Source organism: Pseudophryne corroboree, chromosome 1, assembly GCF_028390025.1.
Source record: "Pseudophryne corroboree isolate aPseCor3 chromosome 1, aPseCor3.hap2, whole genome shotgun sequence".
Classification (NCBI taxonomy): Eukaryota; Metazoa; Chordata; class Amphibia; order Anura; family Myobatrachidae; genus Pseudophryne; species Pseudophryne corroboree.
In genome coordinates this window covers 473341792-473360889 of record NC_086444.1, presented here as the reverse complement: position 1 = coordinate 473360889, position 19098 = coordinate 473341792, and the positions used below count along the sequence as shown (strand labels likewise).

The window sequence follows — 19098 nt, the reverse complement described above, 5'->3', positions numbered from 1 at the left end:
CCACTTTCCACGTGAGATATTTCAGATCCACGGTTTTTAGTGGCTCAAACCAATGTGATTTTAAGAAACTCAACATCACGTTGAGATCCCAAGGTGCCACAGGAGGCACAAATGGGGGCTGAATATGCAGCACTCCTTTCACAAATGTCTGAACTTCAGGTACTGAAGCTAGTTCTTTTTGAAAGAAAATCGACAGAGCCGAGATCTGTACTTTAATGGAGCCTAGTTTTAGGCCCATATTAACTCCTGCTTGCAGGAAATGCAGAAATCGACCTAGTTGAAATTCCTCTGTTGGGGCCTTTTCGGCCTCACACCATGCAACATACTTCCGCCATATGCGGTGATAATGATTTGCTGTAACCTCTTTTCTAGCTTTAATTAACGTAGGAATGACTTCCTCCGGAATGCCCTTTTCCTTCAGGATCCGGCGTTCAACCGCCATGCCGTCAAACGCAGCCGCGGTAAGTCTTGGAACAGACAGGGCCCCTGCTGTAGCAGGTCTTGTCTGAGCGGCAGAGACCACGGGTCCTCTGAGATCATCTCTTGAAGTTCCGGGTACCACGCTCTTCTTGGCCAATCCGGAACCACGAGAATTGTGTTTACACCTCGCTTTCTTATTATTCTCAATACCTTTGGTATGAGAGGTAGAGGAGGGAACACATAAACTGACTGGTACACCCACGGTGTCACTAGAGCGTCCACAGCTATCGCCTGAGGGTCTCTTGACCTGGCGCAATACCTCTCTAGTTTTTTGTTTAGGCGGGACGCCATCATGTCCACCTGTGGACGACCCCACTGATTTACAATCATTTGGAAGACTTCTGGATGAAGTCCCCACTCTCCCGGGTGGAGGTCGTGCCTGCTGAGAAAGTCTGCTTCCCAGTTGTCCACTCCCGGGATGAACACTGCTGACAGTGCTAGTACATGATTTTCCGCCCATCGGAGAATCCTTGTGGCTTCTGCCATTGCCATCCTGCTTCTTGTGCCGCCCTGTCGATTCACATGGGCGACTGCCGTGATGTTGTCTGACTGGATCAGCACCGGCTGGTGTAGGAGCAGGGATTTTGCTTGACTTAGGGCATTGTAAATGGCCCTTAGTTCCAGAATATTTATGTGAAGGGAAGTCTCCTGACTTGACCATAGTCCTTGGAAGTTTCTTCCCTTTGTGACTGCCCCCCAGCCTCGTAGGCTGGCATCCGTGGTCACCAGGACCCAGTCCTGTATGCCGAATCTGCGGCCCTCCAAAAGATGAGCACTCTGCAGCCACCACAGAAGAGACACCCTGGTTCTTGGGGACAGGGTTATCAAGCGATGCATCTGAAGATGCGATCCGGACCACTTGTCCAACAGGTCCCACTGAAAAATCCTGGCATGGAACCTGCCGAATGGAATTGCTTCGTAAGAAGCTACCATCTTTCCCAGGACCCGCGTGCAGTGATGCACCGATACCTGTTTTGGTTTTAGGAGGTCTCTGACTAGAGCAGACAACTCCCTGGCTTTCTCCTCCGGGAGAAACACTTTTTTCTGGACTGTGTCCAGAATCATTCCCAGGAACATTAGACGTGTCGTCGGGACCAGCTGTGACTTTGGGATATTCAGAATCCAGCCGTGCTGGCGCAGCACTTCCTGAGATAGTGCTACTCCCACTAACAACTGTTCCTTGGATCGTGCCTTTATTAGGAGATCGTCCAAGTATGGGATAATTAAAACTCCCTTTTTTCGAAGGAGTATCATCATTTCCGCCATAACCTTGGTAAATACCCTCGGTGCCATGGAGAGTCCAAACGGCAGCGTCTGGAATTGGTAATGGCAATCCTGTACCACAAATCTGAGGTACTCCTGGTGAGGATGGTAAATGGGGACATGCAGGTAAGCATCCTTGATGTCCAGGGATACCATGTAATCCCCCTCCTCCAGGCTTGCAATAACCGCCCTGAGCGATTCCATCTTGAACTTGAATTTTTTTATGTATGTGTTCAAGGATTTCAAATTTAAAATGGGTCTCACCGAACCGTCCGGTTTCGGCACCACAAATAGTGTGGAATAGTAACCCCGGCCTTGTTGAAGTAGGGGTACCTTGATTATCACCTGCTGGGAATACAGCTTGTGAATCGCTGCTAGCACCGCCTCCCTGTCTGAGGGAGCAATCGGCAAGGCAGATTTTAGGAACCGGTGGGGTGGAGCCGCCTCGAATTCCAGCTTGTACCCCTGAGATACTATTTGAAGGATCCAGGGATCCACCTGTGAGCGAGCCCACTGATCGCTGAACTTCATGAGGCGGGCCCCCACCGTACCTGGCTCCGCCTGTGGAGCCCCACCGTCATGCGGCGGACTTGGAAGAGGAAGCGGGGGAGGACTTTTGCTCCTGGGAACCTGCTGTTTGTTGCAGCCTTTTTCCCCTACCTCTGCCTCTAGAGAGAAAAGACCCTCCTTTTCCCCGCTTGTTTTTCTGGGTCCGAAAGGACTGAACCTGATAAAATGGCGCCTTCTTAGGCTGTGAGGGGACATGGGGTAAAAATGCTGACTTCCCAGACGTTGCTGTGGAAACTAGGTCGGAGAGACCATCCCCAAATAATTCCTCCCCCTTATAAGGCAAAACTTCCATGTGCCTTTTGGAATCTGCATCTCCAATCTACTGGCGAGTCCATAAGCATCTCCTAGCAGAGATGGACAATGCACTTATTTTAGATGCCAGCCGGCAGACTTCCCTCTGTGCATCTCTCATATATAAGACTGAGTCTTTGATATGGTCAATTGTTAGCAGAATCGTGTCTCTGTCTAGTGTGTCAATATTTTCTGACAGTTTATCCGACCACGCAGCGGCAGCACTGCACATCCATGCTGACGCAATAGCTGGTCTAAGTATAATGCCTGAGTGTGTATATACAGACTTCAGGATCGCCTCCTGCTTTCTATCAGCAGGTTCCTTAAGGGCGGCCGTATCCTGAGACGGTAGTGCCACCTTTTTAGACAAACGTGTGAGCGCTTTATCCACTCTAGGAGGTGTTTCCCAACGTAACCTATCCTCTGGCAAGAAAGGGAACGCCATTAGTACCTTCTTAGGAATTACCAATTTCTTATCAGGGGAAGCCCACGCTTCTTCACACACTTCATTTAATTCATCTGACGGGGGAAAAACTACAGGTAGTTTTTTCTCCCCAAACATAATACCCTTTTTTGTGGTACCTGGATGTAAATCAGAGATATTTAACACCTCTTTCATTGCCTCAATCATGCAGTGAATGGCCTTCATGGGCATTAAATTTGACTCCTCGTCGTCGACACTGGTGTCAGTATCCGTGTCGACATCTACTTGTGCCATCTGAGATAGCGGGCGTTTCAGAGCCCCTGATGACTTTTGAGACACCTGGACAGGCACGAGCTGAGAACTCGGCTGTCCCGCAGTCGGCATGTCGTCAAATTTCTTATGTAATGAGTCTATACGTGCACTCATTTCTTTCCATAAGCACATCCACTCAGGTGTCTGCCCCCCAGGGGGTGACATCCCTTCTAAAGGCATCTGCTCCGCCTCCACCTCATTATCCTCATCAAACATGTCGACACAGCCGTACCGACACACTCCACACACACAGGGAATGCTCAATATAGAGGACAGGACCCACAAAAGCCCTTTGGGGGGACAGAGTGAGAGTATGCCAGCACACACCAGAGCGCTATATAAGGCAGGGACTAACTGAGTTATGTCCCTTATAGCTGCTTTTTAATATAAACTATATACTGCGCCAAATTAAATGCCCCCCCTCTCTCTTTTTTTACCCTTTTCTGTAGAGTAGTCTGCAGGGGAGAGCCAGGGAGCTTCCTTCCAGCGGAACTGTGAGGGAAAATGGCGCCCAGTGTGCTGAGGGAGATAGCTCCGCCCCTTTTCCGCGGCCTATTCTCCCGCTTTTTTTTTCTGGATTCTGGCAGGGGTATTTACCTCATATATAGCCCCTGGGGCTATATATTGAGGTATTTTTGCCAGCCAAGGTGTTTTTATTGCTGCCTCAGGGCGCCCCCCCCCCAGCGCCCTGCACCCTCAGTGACCGGAGTGTGAAGTGTGAGAGGAGCAATGGCGCACAGCTGCAGTGCTGTGCGCTACCTTGGTGAAGACTGATGTCTTCATGCCGCCGATTTTCCGGACCATCTTCTTGCTTCTGGCTCTGTAAGGGGGACGGCAGCGCGGCTCCGGGACCGAACATCAAGGCTGGGCCTGCGGTCGATCCCTCTGGAGCTAATGGTGTCCAGTAGCCTAAGAAGCCCAATCCGGCTGCAAGCAGGCGAGTTCGCTTCTTCTCCCCTTAGTCCCTCGCTGCAGTGAGCCTGTTGCCAGCAGGTCTCACTGAAAATAATAAACCTAAGACTATCTTTCTTCTAAGAGCTCAGGAGAGCCCCTAGTGTGCATCCAACCTCGGCCGGGCACAAAATCTAACTGAGGCTTGGAGGAGGGTCATATGGGGAGGAGCCAGTGCACACCAGGTAGTCCTAAATCTTTCTAGAGTGCCCAGCCTCCTTCAGAGCCCGCTATTCCCCATGGTCCTTTCGGAGTTCCCAGCATCCACTAGGACGTTAGAGAAACATAGAGTAGAGGCACCAGACGATCTGCCTCAGTGACAGGGGTGTGCCTGCATCCCACCTCAGAGCCCGCCCCTGTCAGTGAGGCAGATTTCATTGGTCAGCGGCTCCAGTGCTGAGCAGTGACTATTTCCCTCTGTCACTGCCAGTGCTGAGTCCGTCCGGCTCTCTTCCTCCCTCACCTCTCTCCCTCTCCAGGTACTGGTCGGAAGTCTGATCGCTCTGCAGGAGCGGATCCTAATGTCTTTGTTAAGTTCATGGGCCAGGTATGGGAGGATTGGGAGCCGGAAGTGAATGACGCCGGACAGGAGATGGGAAGTGAATGACGCCGGACAGGAGATGGGGAGTGACAGAAGAAGGACGGGAGAGCTGCTGCTGAGTGATAAAATGCACTGCAGCACCTTTGCCTAGCGCAGCACTAGCGGCAGGGATGCTGCAAACTTCGGGCACTGCAGGAGCAGCAGGTAGGAAACACTGGTGGCTCCAGGTGGGATGCGGGGAGTGGGGACCATAGGCAGCCAGAACAGTGTTGTAAGGTTGGGGCTGCAGGAGCATAGTTTGAAGCTGTGTGAGGCATGCAGACGGTGCGCCCCAGCTGCTATGATTTTGTGTATAGCAGCCTCAGACTGGGAGTATTGGTGGCAGTGCTGTCCGGGTTTCAGGAGGAGGGGGGGGGTTAGGTCTGTCTAAACTCTGTATAGCTCCTATCCATGATTACTTTGGAAGGGCAGCGTCCGGCATCCAGGACTCCAGAAGGTCCACATATCTGAACTCTCAAGTGGCTTCCTCCACTGTTCATGCCCCTAACTCCTTCTCTGCTGTGCACTCTATACATTGTGGCATTCTTCCAGTCCCATGCAGGACCCCTAGACTAGTAGCCAGAGACATCCCGGATTGGCTGGTCCATGAATCGCCAGCACATAATCACACAAACCCACCACCATTGCAGCTCCCATGTGGCAAGTCTACCAAACCTCTGGGCAGCTTGAGCCCTGCTTTACAATTCTGGTTGTATGAACATGGTCCTACCCCTCTCAATCTAATAACATCTAATTACATTTTCAGGGTGACATCAAATGCAGCTGCTCCAATGTAAAAAATGGCGGCAGCCCTACTTAGCCCTCATTTCTGCGTGAGCGATGCAATCATAATTGTTTTACGATCGCATCGCTGGGCCAGCCAATTAGCATGCTGGGCGGCCCCCAGCATGCCACAGAAGGGATTGAAGATTCTGCTTTTTAGCAAAATCTGCAATCCGTGCTTAATAACCCCCACTATTTGGAATGCCGACACCGGAATCCCGAATAGATTCACCATCCCAGCGCCGGAATCCTGACAGCCAGGATGCCAAACGACAAGCCAGCGGGATGATGCAGGGAGGGGGGAAGTTTGGTTAAGGCTGCAGGGGGGGGGGGGGGGGGGGGGTTAGGTTTAGGCTGCGTCCCTGGGGGGTTAGGTTTAGGCACCGAAGGGGGGGGGGTTAGGGTTAGGCACTACCCCCGGAGGGCTAGGTTTAGGCTCTGGGGAGGGAAGGTTAGGAGGCCAGGAAGGGAAGGGAAGTATACTTACCTTCCCCTATTGGGATTACGTTCTTCAGGATGCAGCAGTCGGTATTCTGACCCAATCAAACCCGACAGGACAGTTAGAGAAATTTATTGTAGTTTATTTTCAGTACTCTCCACAGCTTGATAAATCTAGCCCATGTATCCAGGGCCGGTTTTACGCATACACTGGCTACACAGCTGAGTAGGGCGCCGCATAGAGAAAGGTGCCCTGGCTCAGCTGCGCCAGCGACATTCTACCTTGTACTGTATGTCCCCCTGGGTAGTGCCTGCTCCGGGCTCACACTGCGAGGAGGCGGCATCTGGGTGTGCTGTTCTGTGCTGATCTGACCAGCGGTAAGCCCCGATAGTCAAACTGCTGCTGCAGGGACAGGGAGGTAGGAGAGGAGCATTGGAGCCCCCAGGAGGACACATCTGTTCAGCTGCTGCTGCCTGTTTGCGCACCTCATAGCACCTAGAACATCATACACAGTATAGATCTGTCCCGAGCTGGCTGCATCAATGTCCATGCTGTGAGTTAACCCCCAGCGGATACTGTTGCACCTTTTGTATAATGCCCACAGAACCACTGGGTTCATACACTGTATGCCGGTGTAAATCCAGTTCTGTTATAAGCCAGTGCCTCCCCGGTCATTGACCTCACCGCACGTCACTGCTATATACTGTATATACAACACTAGATATATCCTCATATATCTTTGCTGCGGTCTCGCCAAGCAGCCCTGGCATGCCATGTCGCATATTTTTTGCCGAAAACGCTTCTTAGTCACAATGCAATCTGACTAGGAAGCACAAGGAGACTGTGCTGATTAATTTGATATACTGTATGACACATATATATCATAATCTGTGTGCTACCGAATCTCTGAATCTGTATATAAAGTGCTACAATGTAGTAGCAGCAGCATTTTCTAACACAGATTCTGTCCTGCTTTGTATGCAGACTGAGTCACATACAATATACAAGTGTCATATATCAGATCAACCAGCATTCTCTTCATGTATCCTAGTTGTATTACATTGCGACTAAGACATATTTCTGGCAAAAACAGACGCCCAACGTTAGCAGACTTGCACAGGACCTGGCGGCTGACTCACGCCAGGCATTTCATGTTGCGTGGCGTATTGAGGCTAGATATATGGGGACACATCTGTATAGACCATGACAAAAAAGGGTGTATACCATATGTACAAAACAGTTATAGGCTTACCTAAAGGTAAGGCATGCAAATTAAGTATTGGAATAGAATAACTGCTCAACTCTCAAATACAGAAGTAGCCATGCTCATCTTTACTGCGATGCAGCATGCTGCAACACTGTTTGCTGCATGGCATGCCAGGCTGTGACTATTCCAGCCAGCGATCGCCGGCTGCGAATAGTTGCAGCATGCCGTGATGCAACATGTCGCATTACAGTACGATGAGCATGGCTACATCTGTAGATCAGTGATAGGTAGACGATGCTTGGTTAGATAAATCTCAATATGTGGCAGACCTAACGCCAACTGCATTTGAGTATTGAGAGGCTCTCACAGTAGTTATATATAGATCGTCTTAAAGAGAGAGATGCTGATTCAGAGTGCAGGCACTTCTGCCAGATTGCCTGCGCAGAAATAAATTTGGATCTTCACCTATATTCAGAGTTGTCTGTATCTAAGCCGCCATCACTATTAGTGTGCAGGTTCACCTCTGAATGGCCAGCAATAGTCCTTAATATACATAGAGAACACATATCCTATGTATGACCGCCTCACTGCTGCTTAGTTATACCCACTCAGCCACAAATGGAGAAAAATCCAACTCTAAATTGCCCATAGTAGTTCAATGTTGCATATGCAGGCTCCGACGCATGGATGCAACTCTAAATAAATCTCAGAGTGACTAAACCTTATTCCACCAGACTGAGTTGGCTTGAATAAGGAAGACAAATGAGTTAAGGTACAAATTAACCACCACATCATTGTGTCACGTATTACTAAAGCTAGCTACTCTCTATGCTACTGATACTCTCCATCTGACCATGGTCCCCTGTGTGAGCTGCTGTGTGTCTTTGGATGCAGCCACTGACATAAGCATGTTTTTGTCAGCAAAAGTACTATATTATTACTGGGGTTATAGCTGGTATCTCTTATTTAACCAGTTTTAAAACATGATTATCTGAAACGTAATGTTGTGCTGCTACATGCATACACAAAGTACTGATTTGCAGGTTCTCTCTCTCAAGTAGGGAGGCCAATCCCGGGGCATTTTTTCAATCCCGGGATTCGGGATTGAAAAATGCTCAATCCCGGGATTCCCGGGATTGTAGTAGGGATCAGTGTAGGGAGCAGGGAAAGTATATGTAGAGGGCAGCAAGGCAGGGTGGATGTAGGGAGCAAGGGAGGGTGGGTGTAGGGAGCATGTAAGGAACAGGAAGGGAGGGTGGGTGTAGGGAGCATGTAAGGAACAGGAAGGGAGGGTGGGTGTAGGGAGCAGCGGGAGAGAGGGTGTAGGGAGCAGCGGGAGGGTGGGTGTAGGGGGCAGTGGGAGGGTGGGTGTGTACACTGTGTAGTGAGCATGTAAGGTACAGGAAGGGAAGGTGCCGGTGGGTGTAGCGAGCAGAGGGAGGATGTCAGGAGCAGAGAGTGTGGGTGTAGGTAGCGAAGATAAACACTTACTACTTACGGGCGGGCCGCGGGCACCAGCCATGGACACACACAAACTGACCGCGCTGGCAGCATTTCAAACGTAGCGCTGGCCGCCAGCCAGTCAGAACTGGCAGTCCGGCAGCCAATCAGGGGCCGCGGCTGCTGCCGCTTCCCTGATTGGCTGCCGGTCTGCCAGCTCTGATTGGCTGGCGGCCGGCGCTACGTTTGAAATGCCGCCAGCGCGGTCAGTGTGTGTGTGTCCATAGCTGATGTAACTACATCGCTAACAGCCGGGCAGCGCTGTGCTATAGTGCTCAGCGCTGTCCGGCAAAACTGCGCATGCGCACTCTAATCCCGTGAATCCCGGGATTGGAGGCTCCAATCCCGGGATTCAAATCCCGGCATTTTTGGGCCCAAATCCTGGGATCCCGATCCCGGGATTGACCTCCCTACTCTCAAGCAGGAAGTCAGTCTTTCAAAAATGGCACTAATGCTTAACATGTGATACCTCCAGGCTGAATTACTTTATACCTGGATATTAGCAGGTTATCTAGATGTGACCAAACTGAGGGGCAGATTTATTAAGCTTGGTGAAGTGATAAATGGGAAAGTGATAACACTCCAGCCAATCAGCTCCTAACTTCCATGTTGAAGGCTGGGTTTGAAAAATGAAAGTTAGGAGCTGACTGGCCGGAGCATTATCACCTTCCACTTTATCACTTCACCAAGCTTAATAAATCTGCCCCTGAGCAACTCCAAGTGAATGAATAGATTGGTTATATTGTTTATGATCAGGCACTGTATTAGCAATACCTATACATATATTGTATGTCATGTGCTCTTTGGGCTAGATACACAGTTGAAAGCAAGTCAGCCATATTGCTATCATTTCTCTACTGCATTCTAGAAAATGCTAAACAGTATCTGACTGGTTGCTATGGGCAACACCTCCAACTGTCTGCTTTAGAATACATGTGGATTACAGTAACTATGGAGAATTGACTGAGGAAATAATATGACAGTGTGTGTCAGGGGTGTATTAAAAGCTGAAGTGGGCCCCATGAATATTTGTATGTGCCTGCTTGTGCAGTGCGCCACCTCCCTATTCTTGTTCCGCGGTGCCATATTTCCGGTGATACATTCGGAAATATGGTGCATGCACAAAGACTCTGTGCTGTGAGATCTTTTTCAATACATCACAAGATGGCGCCTTGGGAAAAGCCCCGCAGGACCCATGTGCACTGCACACGTTGTACCCATGATAGGTCCGCCTGTGGTATCTGCTTTCATTTACTTACACCAATACCAAATCACAAATAACCACAGCATGTATTAGATATGGCCACAGATTCATACATTTTCTGATTTGTAATCAGTAAATAAAACAGTTTTAATGTTATTACTATTATTATCCACTTACTGTTTGAAATTCTCCATTCAATAAAGTAAAAGTCAGTGTAGGTAAAATTGTAAAAATGGCATTGTAAAAAATAAGACCGTATTTGCCCAATTCCTGTAAAATATCACAACAAAAATGGACAGACATCAAAATTAGAAATTAATGAGAATATAATTAGAAATAATGTTCACATGCTGAATAAAAAAGCCTAAATATAAATATGTTTTGGGAGAATAAAAACAATTAATGATGACTTTACTGTTATGTCCACTTCACATGAAAATATGGCTGGATGGCCATCTGGCAAATGCCAGAATGTCCAGTGGCCACTTTGAATGCCTGGCCGAGCAGCTCTACCCCCATGTAATCTGTTCAGCCGGCATGTTTAGATGGGGGCTTGCAGCGCCCCAGTATGGCATGATCACACCACATGAGGCATGGCCACGCATTCTTCCCTATGCGCGCTGTCGGCCAGGGAAGAATTACAGCCCCAGTTTGTCCCTGCACAGAGATTATTTAATGATTTGAGTATGATGTTATAAGCATAAGAGCACTGATTATTGAATGGCAATAAAGACCAACTGATATATCTATACACACTGTTAACGTTTAAAATAGACCTATGTTATCCCTAGCATGTTTAAAAGACAGTTTCTGAGACTGAAAATTCTGTTTTGGATGTACTACCCTAAGTGAACTCCAGTGGCATGCGGTGAGGTCAGTGGCTGGTGAGGCACTGCAGCCATAATGTCCGCCGAATCCTGCTGATGACCCCTACCGCCACTGCCGCCAATGCCCGCTGCCTGCCTGCTCATTATACTTGTGATATATTGTACATTTTTATAGAAAAAAAAAAAATTAGTGTTTGGGACTGGGAAGGGGTGGGAGGAGGACATGAATGCAATTTTGTTGTCCAGGGCTTCCATTAACTTAATAGCACCGTGGATGCGGCGTTATTAAGTTAATAGAAAACAAACACTGCAGCGAAAGCATAGAATTTGTAAAAAAAATGGAGCTTTCAAATAGACCTGCTTTTTGCTGGCTTGTTGTGATAGTCATGCACAGATCAGCGAGATCCGTGCATGCTTATCTGTGGAAAAGGCTATGAATTGGTTAAAATTTAAAAAAAGAAATGCGTGTGGGTCCCCCCTCCTAAGTATAACCAGCCTCGGGCTCTTTGAGCCGGTCCTGGTTGTTTAAATACTGGGAAAAAAATTGGACAGGGGTTCCCCGTATTTAGACAACCAGCACCGGGCTTAGTCCGGTCCTGGTTCCAAAAATACGGGGGACAAAAGATGTAGGGACGCCCGTATTTTTAAAACTAGCACCGGGCTCCACTAGCCAGGGACATAATGCCACAGCCGGGGGACACATTTATATTGGTCCCTGCGGCCGTGGCATTACCCCCCCAACTAGTCACCCCTGGCCGGGGTTCCCTGGAGGAGTGGGGACCCCTTTAATCAAGGGGTCCCCCCCCTTCAGCCACCCAAGGGCCAGGGGTGAAGCCCGAGGCTGTCCCCCCCATCCGTGGGCGGTGGATGGGAGGCTGATAGCCATGTGTGTAAAAAAACGAATATTGTTTTTTGTTGTGAAACTACAAGGCCCAGCAAGCCTCCCCCGCTTGCTGGTACTTGGAGAACCTCAAGTACCAGCATGCGGGGAAATAACGGGGACGCTGGTACCTGTAGTTCTACAACAACAAAAAATACCCAAATAAAAACACAACACACACACCGTGACAGTAAAAATTTATTAAAACACTTACACACTCACACATACTTACCTACATCCCACGCCGGTCACGTCCACTTGTCCAGTAGAATCCAATTGGGGTACCTGTAGAGGAGAGAGGGCACACAATTTGTTCTTTGGCAGACTTACTTACCTATACACTCAGGAGGTTTAGGAGTTTGGAAGGGGAGAGAGAGAGAGAGACGAACCTGGAGTGAATCTGTTTGCGCCCTCCAGCTGCTCTTGCCGGCGGAGGGAGCAACTCTGACACTGACAGCGGCTGTTCTCAGCGGACCTGCCATTGACAGCGGCTCTTCTCAGCGACACAGGTATACAAACACTGGAGGGGGACATGCGCCAGGTGTGGGGCGGAGGGAGCAGCTCTGACAGCGGCTCTTGTCAGCAGCTCCCGACGCGGACAGACAAGGAGGGGGAACATGCGGCAGGACGAAACTCGGCTCACTGATTTCCGCCCTCCAACTGCTCCTGCTGAGCAGGTCTGACAGCGGCTCTGCTCAGCGGCGACAGCGGCTCTTCTTAGCGGCGCCCGGTGCGGACAGGGAAGGAGGGGGAACATGCGGCAGGAGGGGGACTGTGCCTGACAAGGAAGCGGACACGCACAGGGAAGTGAGCACTCATTTTTCAGCTTATAGGTGATTGGACCAGCAGATCCAGCCCTGGATCCGCTGTCCAATCACATCTAGCCCTATCGTCGCGGCACTTCTATTAGTGCCGCTTCCTCGTCGATTTTCTATGGGCTTTTACAGCCCAGTGCTTGGCTACGCCCCCCGCTTTCTCCTCCGTCCCATTCACAACGGGAGGCACTGTTATCAGTGACTCCTAACCTGCTACTTCCATATTTTATAATGGTTAAAATAATATTACGAAGTTACTTATGACACAGAATATGTCATAAGTATCTTCCTTGTATTATTTTACTCAATAATGACAGGGGAGGCACTGCCTCCCCTGACTGCACGTCCCTGGTGAACGCTAGTCCCTAAAGACTGTTTACTTTGGTTCTAAAGTTGGTTCCAGATTTTGCCTCTATTGCATGCTCTTGTTACTGCTCCCCTTACTCCTGTATGCTCCCTTATCCACTATGTTACCATGGGACAATTGAACACCATGCAGCAGGAGATAAGTACATTTCAGGGACTGATTTTCACTTTACATATTCCACCTAAAACTCGACTTCAGTTTTGAGTCTAATTATCCTAACAATTCTTTCACTGACGTTTCTACTCTCCATCTACTAGACTGAGGTTTGTACATGACAATAGTGACAACTGCAAGGGTTCAAAATGTACAATCTGCTGAGCTGAAGGAGCTGGGCTGATCAGACGGCTCTGCTGACCTTACACTAGGTGTGTGGCCGGGTCTAGTTTTGCATCCTCAAATTAAAACAGGATTAATATTAGTGGCATCATTTAAATGATAATCAATGCAGGGATGTGCAGCCAGGGTAGGCATAGCCTCCCCTGTCATACTCCCTGTCACGGTTATGGATCAATGGGTCGACATTTAGAAGGTCGACACCAAATGGTCAACATGGTAAAAATGTCGACATGGAAATTGTCGACACATGAAAAGGTCGACATGAGTTTTTAATTTTTGGGGTATCAAAATCACGTGGACCACCAATTAGTGCACTGTGGGGGTAATTCAGAGTTGATTGCAGCAGCAAATTTGTTAGCAGTTGGGCAAAACCATGTGCACTGCAGGGGGGCAGATATAACATGTGCAGAGAGAGTTAGATTTGGGTGGGTTATATTGTTTCTGTGCAGGGTAAATACTGGCTGCTTTATTTACACACTGCAATTTAGATTTCAGTTTGAACACACCACACCCAAATCTAACTCTCTCTGCACATTTTATATCTACCCCACCTAAAGTGCACATGGTTTTGCCCAACTGCTAACAAATTTGCTACTGCGATCAACTTAATTAGGCCCTGTGTCCCCTTGCATGGCTTGATTCACTCGCCAGGTTACTATTCCCACGTGGATAGTAAAGTATGAAAAAGTCCTGAAAATTTAAAACAAAAGAAGAAAAAAAAAACCTCATGTTGATCATTTCATGTGTCGACCATTATCATGTCGACATTGTGTCCATATCGACCATATGCATATCGACCATTTGGTTTCGACCTTTTCAGTGTCGACTTATCATCCGAATACCTTGTGGCTCAGTTCTAAAGTCAGACACTGCTTTGCAGAGCTGCGGGCAGGAACACACCACAGGCAGTAAAGCTGCACAGAAAGTCAGCTAATAGAGGGGGTGTGGTTCATCAAATCGACAGTGTCTAGGTCGACAATGTTTAGGTCGACCACTATAGGTCGACAGTCACTAGGTCGACATGGATGGAAGGTCGACAGGGTTTCTAGGTCGACATGTGCTAGGTCGACAGGTCTAAAGGTCGACATGAGGATTTTTTTTTTTTTGTCGTTTTCTTCATAGAGTGACCGGGATCCCAAATTAGTGCATGGCTCGCTTCGCTCGCCATGCTTCGGGCATGGTGCCTTCGCTCCACTACCGCTTCGCTCTGCACACTTTACCGTTCCAATCGTAGTCCACGTGGATCGTTAAGTATGAAAAAAAAAAAAATGTGAAAAACTCATGTCGACCTTTAGACCTGTCGACCTAGCACATGTCGACCTAGAAACCCTGTCGACCTTCCATCCATGTCGACCTAGTGACTGTCGACCTAAACATTGTCGACCTAGACACTGTCGATCTTCAGACCGGATCCCAATAGAGGCATGCCTTCGAGTGTAGGGGCGGGCCTTGGGCACTGATGGACACTTGGATGTGTCATATGACCAGGAAGTGCACTGTAGTTGGAGCTCAGTCAGCAGCAGCAAGAGAAGACACATGGATGCAGGTAGGAGACTCAGTGGACACTGTAGCTTATACCCCTTTTCCACCACTGTAGCATGGGTCGCAGCCGTGTCGCCTGACACGGCTGCGACCCATGCTACAGCCCCATTCAGACAGCGCTCACCAACCCGGCAATTGCCGGGTTGGTGACGTGGCTGTTGACGGCGCTGGGAGATCACATGATCTCCCAGTGCCGCCCTCCCAAACACTGTGAACGGGAGCCGTGTTGCCTCGACACGGCTCTCGTTCACACTACACAGCTTACCGGGTTGAACACGTGTTCAACCCAGCAAGCTACCCGGGTATGATTCCCGGATCACTTGATCCGGGAATTTGCCGGAGGACCCTTTTCCACTAGGAAAAAACACAGGTAAATGCGCGACCCCGCACATTTACCCGTGTTTTAAAAAGCTAGTGGAAAAGGGGTATTAGTGTAGTGAGGGGTGAGAAACATTGAGTAGGGGGTGAGACAGGCTCCAAGAATTCAAACCCATCCACATGTGTGCCTCCCTAGCCATTCACCTCACCACACATCACTGATTCAATGGATAGAGAAGGTATGTTTAGTTGGACATCCCCTTTTTTATGTAAAGGCTGCAGAGAACTTCATAAACTTTCAAAAGAATGCCATTTGCAGCTTAAAGTCACACTGTATTATGCTAAAATGTATTTGTAGATTATTTTGACCAGTGTGCAGAGAAATATTCATACACCCAAAAGTGACACATGCAATTGATTTGGATGCAGCTGCCTCCGTGTCCGATAGCGCAGTCGCATGTGTGATTTTATACAATTGCTGCTACACAACCCTTCCCTGGTATACATTCGTGCATCCGAATGTGCAAGGACAATGAAATACCGATTTGTGTGTCTTTAGTTGCACAATTGAAACTTGCAACAGCCCTATGGCAGGTGCAGATTATACATCTGTGTATAGCCCTCTACGTGAAGGGTTCTGCATCTGAACACAACTACTATCACTGACATGTCCGCAGCACTCCCATTAGATGCAATATTTCTGTACATCTGTTAAACCATTCCTATTATCTTCCAGTCACTGCCAGGAACACTCCATAAGTTTCTGCTCCTCTGCCTGTAGATTTAGGTGTATGTGTGGCGAGACTCAAATGCATGCACAGATGAAAAACATTCCTCCACTGCATGTGACATCGCTACTGCCTGTCCATAATGTACAGTTTTTGAGAAATGTACACATTTAAATGAAGGAAGGCACTGGGAGGAACTCAATTGCTGCCAAATGGATTTTCCCGTATGAATCCGCATGACACTCACCGCACTTTATACCAGCGGATCTTGCTCAAAGTGTTCACTACCCCATAGGATAGCGAGCGCTTTTGAGCAAAAAGGGGAGCGGAACGGATGTGCGAAGGCTGCGAGTCGGGCTACCATTGCCGGTGTTTAATCATTGTGGCAACTCACCCCTTTTGGCAGCAATTGAATTCCTCCACTTGTTCCTTAAGTGGTTGTAAGGACATTACAGTGTCAACCTTACTCTTTTACACATTGCTCATGTCCATTTAAAAACAAAATATGGGTGAAAAATGTGTATTTGCACTATATAAAAAGTGTTTTGCACTGTTATAACTGACCTTCACCTGAGAAAACACTCCCCTGTTCAAGTGTCCCGCACAATTCTATTGCTAAATGTCCACGGAATATTGCTAACATTGCTGTTATTTCTCTAGGACCAAATGCAAAGGAAAAATGCTTTGTGAAATGCTGTGTATATTTAATAATATTTGAACTTCCATTAACATGCACCATATATTATAGACCTGCATATAAGAAACTGATGTATTAAGTTAAATTAGATATGAAGGTCTTTAAACAACCTCTATTTAAAAGTAGAGTTTGCATGAAAATGACAAAGACAAGACAGCAGAGGTCTGTGATACTGAACAAATAAGAATTTGATGATTGTCTTTTAGTCAGCATTTTAGGGCAAATTCAATAAGGATTGCAAAAATTACAAAGTAGCAAAAATTGCGAGCAAAAGCAAAACTGCGAAAGCACGCCCAAAAGGAAAAACTGCAACACTAATTTAACAAAAAGAAGGTGGCCTTGTGAAATGTGCAAATACTGCGAAAACCATCCTAATAATCGCAATTTTTTCGTACATATTACAAATGTACGCAATTTTTGTGTACATGTTTCTGATGTTGCATTTTTTGCTAACAACAGTGTTTTTCCCTTAAAAATTGCACAACCTACTTTCATGCACCCAAATTAAAGAAACTACTCAACAATTGTAAATCAATTCAATCATCACTTAATTGGTCAAATGATCTTGTGGTAATTTAGCAGTTATTATCTTAAAGACACCATAGTGTTTTTCTTCAAACTAATGCCCATAACTGTGTTCAAATATATTCAACTAGAGAGAGTGTGAATTCTATTCTCTAAACCCTACACAACAGCAATTATTGGTATATGTTTTAACAAACACACTTTAAATATTTTAAATTTGGAAACAACAGTAACATTTTTATTAAAAAAAAAGTGTTTTTTTTTAATTGTGAAGTGGTCAAAACATTACATATTATTGTTTCTTTGCTTTTATTTACATACCTTACTTTAAGGAATTATGTGTAAATATTTGTTTCAATAAGTATACAAATGGAGCAGAATTTGCAAAACTTGAAAATAAAAAGATGGTGTTGCTGTTCTTCAACATATGTTTGTGTGTAGCGCACATCGGTGTATTATCTAGTTCATCTCACATGTCAATGACATCTCACATAAGCCAAAATCGTAAGCACACATAGTCCATATCTCAAGAAAAGTTAGTCAAAATCTGTGCTATCTGGGCTCCGGGGAGTTCAAGGGAAATAGCATAGTCAAAATCGGCCATAGCAAGGATCTCACCGTGTGTACACACCTTAAGTGTAAACACAAATCGGTTAGTAACATATATTTTCACAATCAACATGTGTTACAGAGTTAAACAAGTTAAACAATACCTTACATGTTTCTAAGTTCCAATACAGCTGAATGAAATGATGTGGGTGTGAGCTTCTTTAGCTGGGTGTAATGAAGCAATGATTGCAGTATACATGCATTCTACAATTGAGGTCACCTTGTGCAATTTTTAAGGTAGACTTGTAGTCACTCAGAAACTACACATCAGAAATGTGTGATCTGTTGTAAAAATTGCGAATGCACTGCCCACCGACCATCAGCATACGCCCACAACACGCCCCGCAACACGTCCCTGATCGTAGTTTTTGTGAGTCCAGCCCTTTAGTACGCCCCCTACATGCCTACTTTTCATAGTGCATACGCAGTTTTTGCTAAGTCTCAGAAATTGTTTTTTTTCTCAGTTTTTGCTATTTAAATTGCAGAATTTGCATTTTTACGCTTTTTTTGCTAATTTTGCTGATTTGCAATCCTTGTTGAATTAGGCCCTTTATCAACATATTTGTCTAAGGGGCCCTACACACTCGGCGATGCGCCGCCGAGGTGCCCGACGGCCGATATGGCCGACGAGCAACCCGGCGGCGGGGGGGCAGTGACGGGGGGAGTGAAGTTTCTTCACTCCCCCCGTCACCCGGCTGCATTGAAGTGCAGGCAAATATGGACGAGATCGTCCATATTGGCCTGCATGCACAGCCGACGGGAGATCAGCGATGAACGAGCGCGGGGACGCGCATCGTTCATCGCTGGAGTCTCCACACTGAAAGATATGAACGAGTTCTCGTTCATTTATGAACGAGATCGTTCATATCTTTCAGAATATCGGCATGTGTGTAGGGCCTATCACCAATATACACTTTGCCTCTAATTATTACCTTGTAATCAAGTTTCTGTTTAATATAAACCCCATATAAAGCTGTGAATAAGTCATTCAATAATACAATAGTGTATCCTTCCAAACTAAAAGTCAGATCAAAACTGAAAAAAAAAAAAAGTTAAACATTAGATTAGTACATAGAACAACAATAATGTGACTATGAAAACAAACACTACAAATGTATTGTGCCAAAAAACTACAATGGTATTAAAAGAAGAAAAACACATCTTATGTATCAAAAAAAAAGGAAGGCAGGTTGCAAAATGTTTAAAAGTTTGTACTTTGTTTAAATGGATTATTTAATGGTTTCTACTATGGTTGCATTTTTTTTTTTTTGTAATTTGCCGATATGGATTATAATGTCATTAATTTCAGTTAAGGAACAAAATAATTGAGGAAAAACACAGAACCTAATAAGAGAAAACTGCAGAACTGAAGCCCTGTTTAATGGATAAATAAATCAACAAAATGGAAATTGAATAAAATAAAGTCCACAATATCTAACAATCAATAAAC

At 46.7% G+C, this 19098-nt stretch overlaps 1 protein-coding gene across 1 annotated transcript in view; it reads right to left on the bottom strand.

Moving 5' to 3' along the window:
• The window catches only part of SLC35D2 (solute carrier family 35 member D2), a 161730-nt gene that overhangs the window by 22575 nt on the left and 120057 nt on the right, over positions 1 to 19098 (bottom strand). Inside the window, exons 7-8 of the mRNA XM_063913743.1 lie at positions 18581 to 18683; positions 10182 to 10274 (exon numbers count right to left, since the gene is read on the bottom strand). Coding sequence (XP_063769813.1) covers positions 10182 to 10274; positions 18581 to 18683 — 196 coding nt within the window. The remainder of the gene's footprint in view (positions 1 to 10181; positions 10275 to 18580; positions 18684 to 19098) is intronic.